The sequence below is a fragment of the Copadichromis virginalis genome, linkage group LG3 (assembly GCF_057382275.1).
Source record: "Copadichromis virginalis isolate Kocher_CV1m ecotype Utaka linkage group LG3, C_Virginalis_male_GT1.1, whole genome shotgun sequence".
Taxonomy (NCBI): domain Eukaryota; kingdom Metazoa; phylum Chordata; class Actinopteri; order Cichliformes; family Cichlidae; genus Copadichromis; species Copadichromis virginalis.
The window spans coordinates 13,523,389-13,536,391 of record NC_140620.1 but is presented as its reverse complement, the minus strand read 5'-3'; the positions used below and the strand labels follow the sequence as shown (position 1 = coordinate 13,536,391).

General features: G+C 40.1%; 2 protein-coding genes across 2 annotated transcripts in view; one reads left to right on the top strand and one right to left on the bottom strand.

Annotated features, from left to right (window-relative positions):
* LOC146712906 (butyrophilin-like protein 2) overlaps positions 1-13,003 on the bottom strand; it is a 96,819-nt gene that overhangs the window by 63,433 nt on the left and 20,383 nt on the right. The window lies entirely within an intron of this gene.
* On the top strand, positions 7,555-11,166 carry LOC146712909 (butyrophilin-like protein 2). The gene is made up of 3 exons (XM_085445687.1): positions 7,555-7,678; positions 8,831-9,166; positions 9,398-11,166. The coding sequence occupies exons 1-3, from the start codon at positions 7,618-7,620 to the stop codon at positions 9,568-9,570; spliced, it is 570 nt and encodes a 189-aa protein (XP_085301813.1). The 5' UTR covers positions 7,555-7,617; the 3' UTR covers positions 9,571-11,166.

The following is a 13,003-nucleotide window of genomic DNA, read 5'->3' as shown; positions in this document are numbered from 1 at the left end:
CACATGTGGGAAATTTGTTTTGTTACAGCAGGAAGTGGACAGTGCAGTTACATAGCAAACATGAGAGAACCCTGGAATAGAATAAGAAACTGTACACAACTGTACCCAGTAGAATAGAATAGAATGATAGGATAAAAATAGAATACACATGCTATATACAACTGAGTACAAATACAACGTTGTCAGAAAAAGAGTGTTACACTTAGTCCTATTGCACATGTGTGTGTTTGATCAGCTGCAAAGTCTTTGTGGTGGAGTCTGACAGCAGAGGGGAGGAAATCTCTCCGTCCCACATCGTGGGTGCTGCAGCCACTGAAGGAGCTGCTCTGAAGCGCTATAAAGGTTTGTGATGATCAATACAGGTTTACAGCTCAGATCATACTGAGTTCATTATGACTGATATAAATATGTGATAGAATAATAATAAATCGAGTAAATTGTGATTGACAAAAAGTTTTAAAGAGAAAGTTTGTTAGTTTAAATTGTGTGAAAGGTCAGAGATGGAGAGAACACCAGGCTGGGGCTGAATATCAGTGTATTACATGCAAATCTGATTGGATGACAGGACAGAGCATAAACTGAAGCTGGCATGGATGTTCTGGGTCTCCTGCCTCTGTGAGATCAGCAGGTCAAAGATTCAATAGCAAAACTTGGTTGTTCCAGCAGCGACGCCGAGGGCAGTGAGCTCTAAAAGCCTCCCAGATGAAAACGTGCCCGATCGAGAGGTGATCTGCTGCTGATGGGTGATGAACCTACTCAGGTCTCCAGCTCTTATCAGAGGAGGCAGTGAAGACACCTGAGCTTCAAGGCAGTCAGGCTGGGCCAGTCTGTGATTACATACTTTTATCTAAGTGCAATCTGAGTATTTTACCTGTAAGTAATCTTACAGTATTATGTTATATTGTGAGTCCTTCTTACAGATCTTCCTAGGTTGAAAATTAAACAGTACTAAATGTAACAAGTAGACAGCAGCACTAAAGTCATCAGTTTAATGGACACAGAGGAAGCTTTTCAAAGGCTTAAGAAGAATAACATGATGCTAGAACATCACATTTTATAATATGACAGTAAAAATAACTCACAGAGATCATCTTCTATGTTTTCCTCCATAAGGGCGGCGAGCCTGGGTCCAGCTATTTGAGTGGTGCCTTGTTTTGGTGAAGCTTTTGAATTGCTTGGCCTTTGAGGCCTGCATGGAGCTCAGGCTGACACTAAGCACAGAAAAGGCCCACAGTGGGTGCACACACAGGATACAGATCTGTCAGGTCATGATCAACAACCACTGACCAAAGCCCACTGATCTCTGACCTCCCAGCCCATTCTTCCTTCAGTGGGCTGCTTTCAGTCATTATGCAAATGTTCTGTTTATAAGATTGAGGAAACCTGAATCAGCTGAGACTGAAGAAGTCACCTGGATGAGTGACGAAACGTTTCTCCCACAAAACGCTGCGTCCAGATGAACAGAATCAACTTTTGGAGATTTACTTACCTGGATGATTGAGCATGCATCGAGGCGTTTGGCAGCTGTAGCAGTCGTGGAAAATTCCCTCTGTGGCAGAAAATCTCACAGATGCAGTCTTGATACCAATAGATGGATAAAAACTGGAGGAAATCCTCAGAGGCCGTGAAAACTCCTAAATGGAAGTAGCTTCTTCTGCTGGGTCTATTCTGTTGGTCTGAGACTGGCTTCCCTTCATTGGCTTCCTGTTAAATCCAGAATTCAAAATCCTGCTCCTCACATACAAGGTCTTAAATAATCAGGCCCCATCTTATCTCAATGACCTTGTAGTACCATATCACCCTATTAGAGCACTTCGCTCTCGCTCTGCAGGCCTACTTGTTGTTCCTAGAGTATTTAAAAGTAGAATGGGAGGGAGAGCCTTCAGTTTTCAGGCCCCTCTTCTGTGGAAACAGCTTCCAGTTTGGATTCGGGAGACAGACACTATCTCTACTTTCAAGATTAAGCTTCAAACTTTCCTTTTTGCTAAAGCATATAGTTAGGGCTGGACCAGGTGAGCCTGAATCCTCCCTTAGTTATGCTGCAATAGACGTAGGCTGCCGGGGGATTCCCATGAAGCATTGAGTTTTTCCTTTCCTTACCTTTATGGTTATGTAAGTTCCAGCTGGAAGGTGATCATCGGTTGGAGATTGAATGGGGACGACTACAAGACTGGTTGTCCCTACCTATGCCCCATTTCCAATCAGGCTGTGCTTACTTGTGTGATGAAGTTTCTGCATCTAGAAGAGCTAAATTAGTTTTTTGTAGAAATTATTATTATTGTAATTAATTATACATTTTTGTAGCTGTAGGAGTGGGAAGCCTTTTACGTCATTTTTGTTTCCTTTCTACAAGGCTTTGTTTGTTGTGTTAGATGTGTCCCTCTGATGTTCCTCTAAAGACAAATAAAACATTTTGTTTTGGTGAAACTGTAAAACTTGCTGTGGCATTGGTGCTTGAATGGGGAAGTCATTTTTTGTGTTGCATACATCTCTGGGCAGATATTTGGGCAGTAATTTTGAACACCATGTAAAAATGTCAGTGGACATAATGCAAAACCCAATGCTTCAAATCACAGCATCTAAAACCAAAATTGTGCCAAAGATGCCTCATTTCTGTTCAATAGGATAAAACAATGCTAGCTATGTTATAGACACAGTAACCCAAGGAAAGCAGTAAGTACACTGACTGACATTGTTACTATGACAACAACAAGCTGACATTTGGACAAAAAAAACCTTGGAGTAATTATTGAGAAAAACATTAAATTTAAATAAAGTTTTAAAAAACACATGACCAAAAATGTAACTAAAACACATCCTCTGGATGTTTCCAGAATATTTTAAATAAATAAATAATTTAAGGAACAACAACAAAAGAAGATCTATAATCAGCATTTATCTCTTCTGTTTTATTAGATGGTGGGGAAATCATAATCATAAAGAGGCTTCTGATTAGAATTTATTTGTTATAAATGTGATTTATATAAACTTTCATTTAGTACGGTGTGTTGATTATATGTAATATATTTTACTTATTATTTATTTATATTCAGTTTTTATTCCTGAGGATTTTGGGGTTTTTTTATAAAAACTAAAATCAGGACAGAATAATTATTTTGCTGTCTTATTTTATGAATCATTTCGATGTAAGCAGCTATCTTTTGAATATGTGGCTTTACAGCTGAAGGCCCATCCAAAGTTGTGTTTCTTAATGTTTACAGGCCTCCCAAATACTGCACAGACTTTTTTAATGACCTCAGTGAACTGCTGTCTGTGATCTGTGTTGATTTCGACTGTGTAATTATTGTTGGGGATTTTAACATCCATGTGGACAACCCTCAGGACAAAGGGACTAAAGACCTGAGTAACACTCTGGGCAACTTTGGGCTGACTCAGCATGTAACAGAGGCCACACATAATAGAGGACACACTCTTGACCTACTGATCTCCAAGGGCCTGAGCATTTCAAACATTACTGTGTCTGATGTGGGCCTGTCTGATCATTACTGTGTTTTCTTTGAAAGTAAAATCTCAGCCCACACAAATATATCAACAGCCGTGATCACAAAACGGTGTATAACTGAACACAGTAGTGAGATCTTTAACCAGGTCTTCCCATTAACACCTGACCTGTCCAAAGGGTCAGTCAATGAGCTCGTCAATAGCTTCAATGCTAACATGTTAAATGTAATGGACACTATTGCTCCCATTAAGGTGAAGGTTATCTCTGGAAGGAAAAAGTCTCCATGGAGAAACTCCACACTGGTGAAAAATGAAAAAAGAGAGTGTAGGAAAGCTGAGCTTGAACTTCATTCGACCATGGCCTGCAATGACTTTGCCAAATTCTTCACAGAAAAAATCCAAAAGATTAGACAAGCAATTGGTACATCAACAGCAGATCCAGGATATGTACTGTGTCCACCGAAAAACTGTTTAAACACCATGAAACAGTTTCACCCGATTAACAGCAAAGACCTGGAGGACATCTTAGGTCAACTGAACTCCTCCTCCTGCTGTTTAGATGTCCTGCCAACAAGTTTTTTCAAAAAGGTCTCAAAGACTTTAGAGTCAGACCTGTTACAGATCGTCAACTTTTCTTTATTATCAGGTGTGTTTCCAGAACCACTAAAAACTGCTGTAATCAAACCTATACTGAAAAAGGACAATCTTGACAAGACACAAATGAACAACTACAGGCCGATCTCAAATCTCCCGTTTTTAAGTAAGATCATTGAAAAAGCAGTTTCTCAACAGCTCAGTTACTTCTTAAAACAGAATAACTGCTACGATGCCTTCCAGTCAGGTTTTAGACAGAACCACAGCACTGAAACCGCTCTGACCAAAGTGTTTAATGACATATGTCTGAATACAGACAGTGGAAAAATGTCAGTCCTAGTTTTACTGGATCTCAGTGCAGCATTTGATACAGTTGACCACAGCATATTACTCAAACGACTGGAGAACTGGACAGGTCTTTCAGGAACTGTACTAAACTGGTTCAAAACATACGTAGAAAACAGGAAATACTTTGTATCAATAGGTAACTTCACATCTGAGCAGACTAGTATCACACGTGGAGTTCCCCAAGGTTCCATCTTGGGACCCCTTCTGTTTAACATCTACATGCTCCCACTGGCACAGATTATAAAGAACAACAAAATAAAGTACCACAGCTATGCAGATGACACACAAATATATATCACAATGTCACCAGGAGACCGAGGCCCTGTACACGCTCTTGGTAAATGCATTGAGGAAATCAATGACTGGTTGTGCCAAAATTTTCTCCAGCTAAACAAAAACAAAACTGAGGTAATAGTCTTTGGCGCCAAAGAAAAACGATTACAGGTCACCAGAGAACTTCAATCTATACATCTAAAAACCACAAACCAGGCGAGAAATTTGGGTGTAGTGATGGACGCAGACCTAAACTTAGAAAAACACATTAAGACAATAACAAAGTCAGCTTACTATCACCTCAAGAATATTTCAAGGATAAAAGATCTGATGTCTCAACAGGACCTGGAAAAACTAGTCCATGCATTCATCTTTAGTAGGCTTGATTACTGTAACAGCATCTTTACAGGTCTACCTAAAAAATCAGTCAGACAACTACAGCTCATTCAGAACTCTGCTGCTCGAGTCCTCACTAAGACCAAAAAAGTGAACCACATCAGTCCAGCTCTGAGGTCCTTACACTGGCTGCCTGTCCGTCAGAGGATAGACTTTAAAGTTCTGATGCTGGTCTATAAAGCTCTGAATGGTTTAGGACCAAAATACATCAGTGACCTCCTGACCCAGTATGAACCTTCCAGATCCCTCAGGTCATCTGGATCCGGTCTTTTATCAGTTCCCAGAGTCAGAACCAGACACGGAGAAGCTGCATTCAGCTTTTATGCTCCTTATATCTGGAACAAACTCCCAGAAAGCCTCAGATCAGCTGAAACAAATAAAGCACCAAATCCACACTTTTAAGCTTAAAGTTCAAAACTTATATTTTAACTACTGATTTTATCTACAGTTTTTTTAAATCATGCTTTTTATTGTTTTTGTTTTTTAATGTCTCTGTAAAGCACTTTGAATCACCTTGTTGTTGAATTGTGCTATATAAATGAACTTATATAAATAAACTTGCCTCGCCGCTTTCAGCCACATTTACAAAAACGCTCCTCCTGTTCTGATTTTTCTGATAATAATCAGAAAGTGCTGAACTCCTCCTCTAAGCTGTTACAGGAACAGATGTTGGCAGATGTGTCAGTGACAGAGTTACAGTTAGAGAGGTCAGTGAGCAGGATTTCTATCAGGATTCATGTCAGATTTATTATAATGATGTCTGTTGGTTCACACTCACGGCTGCTTTGGACTGATTCCAGCTCAAAGAGCATCAACATGTTTTCATGTTTCCATCATGATGAGGAGCAGAAACTCTGAGGATTCTCCTGAACTCCTGACTACAGTAAGTCATCCACAGCTTCTGCTTTATATTCTACATATTATTCAGTAAATAATAGATAATTACTGATAATTAGACACTTTCAGAGGGACAAAAGTAAAAAAAAAAAAATCTGTAGTTAAGAAGTACAGATACTCAAGCTGTACAAATACTCCGGTAATAGCTGAAGTACTCATTAAACTTCTTTACTGAAGTAAAAATGAAAACTATAGGCTCTGAAAAGTACTCAGGTCCTACCGTAGTACTCAGTAAAAGGTAGTCTGGGGTTAAAGTGGATGTGGCAGGTAGAGGAACTCTACGACTGAGTGCAGCAGGGATAAAGAAATAAGTCAGAATCATTTGTTTTGTGAGCTCCAGCTGTTTCCAGGCTGTGATCAGCTGATCTACAAGCAGACGTGAGCCATCAGCGCTCGTGTAACACAGTACAGTACAGAGCTGTCAGAATGAATCACCCAAGTTTAGTCTCACACTCTTTATCCAGGTTGTTGGCAATTATTAATTAATCGCCCTTCAGTGTCACACCAACACAGTGTCAACACAGCAAAGTGAATGTGCCACACACTCCATGTGTCATCTACTCATCACCATCTGAAACTATAACCTTCATGGGCCAATCACAGAGGACGAGACAGACGAAGTAAAACTAGACACAGGAAGTAGGACTCACTGGTTCTCCATAAAGAACAGAGATTTTCAGTTTTTTAGGTAAAACGTTTCAGTTTTCTTGGTTAACGTTTGGTTAACATCAACCCACAAAAATATTTGAACAGAAACTCCAAAAACGAGTGAAACTAAATTTAAAATATAATTTCATTTTCAGTGGATGTTAACCATGAAAAGCCTGAAAGATCATTGGTAGAAAATTCAAATTATATTGGTCGAACATATCAGACTTTCAAAGCATCTTCAAAGTGTTGAGTTTAAACGAGCAGCTGAACAACAGATCAGCTCTAACCCTCAGGGACATTCAGATTTATTTAAACCTTAAATTTAGTCTGATGTGTTCAGGTTTAAACTCAGGTTCAGTTATTCAGTGAAACACCAACAGACTCAAACATTTAGAACAAACTAAGAGTCAGATGAGCAGAAACAGAGAACACGGACATGTCTGCTGTAACTGCGTCGCTCTGCTCCACGCTGATGTTTGTCCTGTTCGTCTCTGCAGGTGAGATTTAACTCTGAGATAAAACAGGAAGTTTTGGCTGCACAGTAAAAATATTTCCCTGAGACTTATTTTCATATTATTTCAGTTTTTCTGTTTGTGGCGATGAAACAAGAATCAAACTGCCGTCAGAAACAAAACGTTCTTCTGCTTCAGCGACTGAAACACAAACTGTTCGTACATGACGACACATGAGAGGTTCTGATTTTGTTCTGTGGAGATCGTTCAACAACTGAACACTAAAACTTTTCTACTTCGCCTCGTTTGTTGTGACGCACTCATTTCTGCGCATCCTCAGTCCAACCTACCAAACGTCACTCTAACGCCACGTCCTCAAAGACACGGAAGAGTTTGAGCCGCAGCTTTAGCTTTATTTAAACCTTTAATTTAATCTGATGTGTTCAGGTTTAAACTCAGGTCCAGTTGTTCAGTGAAAACACCAACAGACTCAGACATTTAGGACAAACTAAGAGTCAGATCAGCAGAAACAGAGAACACGGACATGTCTGCTGTAACTGCGTCGCTCTGCTCCACGCTGATGTTTGTCCTGTTCGTCTCTGCAGGTGAGATTTAACTGTTAGAAACTAAACTGAGTTTATTTCTGAGATAAAGAGTCTCAGTCTGGTTTACATGCTGATTATATTTCTCTAAGAAGTAGTTTGTTACTCATTCAGTGTTGCGATCGACACAAAGCTGGGTGGAGTCTGTGTGTTGGTGCAGTTTGCAGCACAGACACAAAGAAGTGTAATGTGTGTGTCAGTGTGATGTGTTGTAGTGTCAGGAGTCAGGATGCAGCTACAAAGCTTCTTGTTCAGTGTATACAAACAGCTGTAGCTCCATAAAGGCAGCATGCAGAGACTCACAGTGTCTTATAATGAGAGGCTGCTTTCTCTCACACATTATGTTCACTTATTATCAGCACATGTTGTTGTTTGTGGAACAGAGTTATTGTAGTTTTTTCTCATTAGTTTGAGTTTTTATTCCATTTGGACTTTTTGTGTTTAGTTCAGTTTAGTTTCCAGATGATTTTCTTCTTTTTCAGGTTTGATTATTTATTGCTTGAAGAGTTTTAATAGTTTTATTCTTTTTTCATTCTTACTGTTTGGAGGTTTGTGTCAGAGGCCAGATTCAGGAGCATCAGTACAGCTGTTACAATAAAAAGCAGTGACTCAGTCTGACAGACATCCAGAGTCTCAATGAACTCGTCCATCAACAACATTTTATCAAACTAACAGATTCTAAAACCAAAGATTTGTTTTTCAGATGATGTTTTTCATCCGTCTCAGTCTTTGCTCATGAACTTTGTCTCCAAACGTCTCAGCCTGAGCTTCCCTCTGATGAACTCGTTCATAATCTCGTCCATTCTGCTCTCAATGAAAATCTGAACATGTTCAGCTCGGCCTCCTGTCTTTGTGTCAGAGTCTCCAAAGCAAACATGACAGCAGCTCACTGCCATCTTCAAACCTTCCCTTTCACTCTTGCTGCTGTCCTTCTGTCACAAATCAGCCCTGATGAAGATGCTCGGGATCAGGTGAGGAGGAGGAGAATACTCGCTGTGGTGACGCTTGAAGGGACACAAGAAGAAACACAATCAAAGATCATCATCTAATAACAGAAGACAATCTTTTATTGTGTGTTTCTGATTGGCTGCTGTAGAAGTGAACAGTTGTACTTTGACCTTTAACCTCTCTGCTCTGTGCTGTTTCCTCTTTCAGACCAGAAAACCATCACAGCTGAGTCTGGACAGGACGTCACTCTGACATGTCGAGCTCCAAACAACAACATCATTATTTTAGAGTGGAGCAGAGCTGACCTGAGAGATGAATATGTGTTTGTGTTCCGGGACGGTCACTTTGTTCCAGATGAGCAGCATCCATCTTTTAAGAACCGGGTGGATCTGCAGGACAGACAGATGAAGGATGGAGACGTGTCTTTGATTCTGAAGGATGTGAACACTGCTGATAGTGGAACATATGAGTGTCGTGTCTTCATGGAAGAAACACGCTCATGGAAGTTCATCAGCAGCATCCACCTTCATGTTGTTCCTCTAGGTGAGTGAGTAGAGTTGAGTGTGTGTGTGATCAGAGGTGAAGCTGCTTCCTGGTTGTTGATGTTTGTTTCTAAAGATGTTGTTGATGAGACTTTGTAGAAAGCAGCTGGTCTGAGTGATGTGATCAGAGTGCAGTAGATAATGTCTGACAGCAGTTTGAAGAGCAAATGGATTCTGTTCTGTTCTTCACTCATCACCTACCTGACACCTCACACCTGTTTCTCACCTGCAGGTCAGACAGGAGGACAAGAGAAGGATGAAGACAAAGAGAAGGAGGATGGATCTGTTGGACTGATTGTTGGTCTGTCAGTTTCTGCTCTGCTTCTTGTTGCTGTTGTTGGTTTTTTGATCTACAGAAAACATAAACAACAGCAGAGAGTGGAAACAAACCAGCCTCCTGTTTAAGTGCAGCAGGTTTAAAATGTCTCAGAGGTTTTTCCAGCTTTGAGTCTGCCGCTGCTGTTCAGAGTTCTGGGTGTTGTCAGTGTTTAAAATCCTGCAGAAACAGATGAACTGAGCACAGACAGCAGGCCCACAGCACTGTAGGTTTATTTCAGTTTTATCTTTAATGGCTGCTTCTGTTTTTGCTGACAGCTCATCTCAGTGGACGAGTTTCATCTTTAAAAACAGTCTTTACATTTCATAGTAACTGGAACATCCAGAGGGCTGTGACTACAAATCAACTTCAACACAGTCAGGCTTTCTTTGTGTTAGCTGGCTCAACTAAACCTGAAACTGCAGTCAGAGACAGCAGGTATCACCGTGGTGATTATCACCTTTCTCTGCTTCAGGCTCTGAGCACGCTCAGATGAAAAGGAGCGTTTCATGTATCATGTGACTTTTCTTCTACACAAAATGGTCCCTGTGAGCGCCACCCAGTCCAATCAGAGACGTTACTCACTGATAACTTCACTAATGTCTCCACTACATGAATACAGGTACATTGTAACAGTGTGATGTGCAGTTTAGCTTCACTCAGTGGCTTCAGCAAGTTACAGTTTAACAAGCTGCACATATGAAACATTTCCTCCAGCAGAGAATCGACATCACAGTGAAAACGTGGCTCTAACAGCTGATTTAAAAACAAAACTCTGAACATGAAATGCTCCTGACCAGGTGATCTTTCACCATCAGTTACCATGGTGATTTAGCCTCTTTCTGACACAGAAAGCTCTGACTTTGAGTGTGACACAGCTCACTGAGACATTTTGTTGTGCACGCCTACTTTTAACTCTTCAAACAAATGAAATCAACACTTGAACATTTTTCACTTTGATGGTTTTGTTTCCACTGACTGTAGTTACATCATTTTGAGCTCAGATTACATATTTATGAAGTTTTTCACACCTGAATGTTTCAATCATCAAGATCTGGTTTCAGTTTTCTCTTTATCTTTGTGAGCTGTGTGTGTTGTTTACCCTCAGTATCCATGAACAGTGTTACAGACCTGGGATCAGTGTTTTTGTTTATAAGATCAAATATGACCTCATTATGTGAGTGTGAGCTGTGGACCACAAAACCTCAACAACACTAATCCTCGATCAGCTGTTTCACTAAAATTACATCCAAGTATGAACTCATCCCATCGTTCATGCATCAATTTGTAGCTGACAGATGGTTATGCACATCCCTGGTTGCCTAGGTAACCCTCTAACCTTAGATAACGCTATTGTTGTCACTCAGCAGTATGATTTAATGTAGTTGTTTCAATAGATCTCAAAGATAAGAAAAGTTCACCTCGGTACTCGCTGACTTCACATAAGTGATCAGTTATTGCGTTTAAAAAGTGTAGCTACTCGTCTTTGACCTTGTATGTATGTGTGTTTATGCTCTGATTGTATTTTCCTGCTGCTCACACAGCATTAGAAAAGCCTGAAAACTCAGTGTTCACAGAGTCTGTAAGCACCAAATGTTTGTATGAAGGACAGAGAACAAACAACAAAGGTCAGTGTGAGAGTGTCTCTGTATTTGAACAATAAACTCTTACTTTGGTTTAAATTATTTATTCTTTCATTTGTGTTGTTGGCAGAGAAGCTACATCATGTGAACTTCATCATATTGTCACATGTCATCACAGATTCAAAAGATGTAATATTTGTGTGTTTGTTATTAACAATCGTGCCCCCAGACGCCAAAACAGTGCCAGCAAACTGAAACTGAAAAAAAAAACTGTAAGCAAAAAAGAAAAAAAAAGATGTAAGTGTGAAAACTTTTTTCTTGTCTTAATGTCAATATTTATTTTTCAGTTTCATTTTAAGGTGGCATCGTTTTAACCCCAACAAAACAAAACAAAAATGACAGAAAGTCCATTGAAATCTGAAAAATATTCATTTTCTGTGCATGAACAAAAACTTTACTTTTTACAAGACAGGAAAACTAACAGTAGCTTTAAATTTTTTATAGTGTATCCTCATCCTCAGTATTGGAAACACGTCAAACTGCATTTCCTATAAAATCAAATCAAATCATAATGATCATGGAAATTTCTTGATCTAAATTCTCTTCTAGATTGAGTGGCAAAAACAAGAAGAGCTGCTGTTTGTGTTTGTGCAAGTGCAAGAAATACATATAGCACGCTCTCCATCCTTCTGCTAATGTTTAATGTACTGAAATTAATTCTAATTAATGAAATTAATGTCTAATTAAATTCAAAGAACTGAAGATAAACAGGCCACAGAAAGCACTTTGTCACCTCTGCTGTGATGCTAACTGTCGTGGTGCCTCAGACCTCGTCGTGTGATCTGACATTTACTGATTGATTTTGTCTGTTTTCAGGCTCTAACTTTACAGGAAGAAACTGTAAAATAATCAAATTATTCATCATTGTGAAAACTTCATCATGAAGCATTTGTGATGAGCTACATTCCTCTGAACCTTCAGTTTGGTTATTTATTTATTTTCCATCCTTGTTCTTAATGCTTTCACCATCACAGCACTATGAACTGTGGGTAATCCCTCAGGTCCACAGAGATGAGGACTCGTGAAAATGTGCATAAGGACTCAAAGTGTCTGCAGAGAGCCGTCATGCACTTGATAACATGAAATCAGGACGGCCCTGAGCCCTCAGAGGCCGACACAAAGCTGACTGTTTATCTGCACGTCTCAAACACGCCTCCATTTGTCTGCAGGCTGAGTGATCTGACTGAGCTCAGCCTCCATTTTCTACAGGGAGACGCTCAGAGAGGCTTTCACTTTCATTTCACAGGAACAGCTTTGCTTCTGTTTTACATGCAGGTGCTGCACAGAACACACCCTGTTCAACCCGTTTGTGTGACTGACTGCAGCTCAGACTAAAGGCTGGATCAGCCTGTTCAACAGCTCAGCAGTTTGTAGTTTGTTTTCATTTTGCCCCGCCTCTGTCAGTGCGCCCCAGGGCCGCTGTGGTTACAATGTATGTACAGTGGGGCAAAAAAGTATTTAGTCAGCCACTGATTGTGCAAGTTCCCCCACCTAAAATGATGACAGAGGTCAGTAATTTGCACCAGAGGTACACTTCAACTGTGAGAGACAGAATGTGAAAAAAAAAATCCATGAATCCACATGGTAGGATTTGTAAAGAATTTATTCGTAAATCAGGGTGGAAAATAAGTATTTGGTCAATAACAAAAATACAACTCAATACTTTGTAACATAACCTTTGTTGGCAATAACAGAGGTCAAACGTTTACTATAGGTCTTTACCAGGTTTGCACACACAGTAGCTGGTATTTTGGCCCATTCCTCCATGCAGATCTTCTCGAGAGCAGTGATGTTTTGGGGCTGTCGCCGAGCAACACGGACTTTCAACTCCCGCCACAGATTTTCTATGGGGTTGAGGTCTGGAGACTGGCTAGGCCAC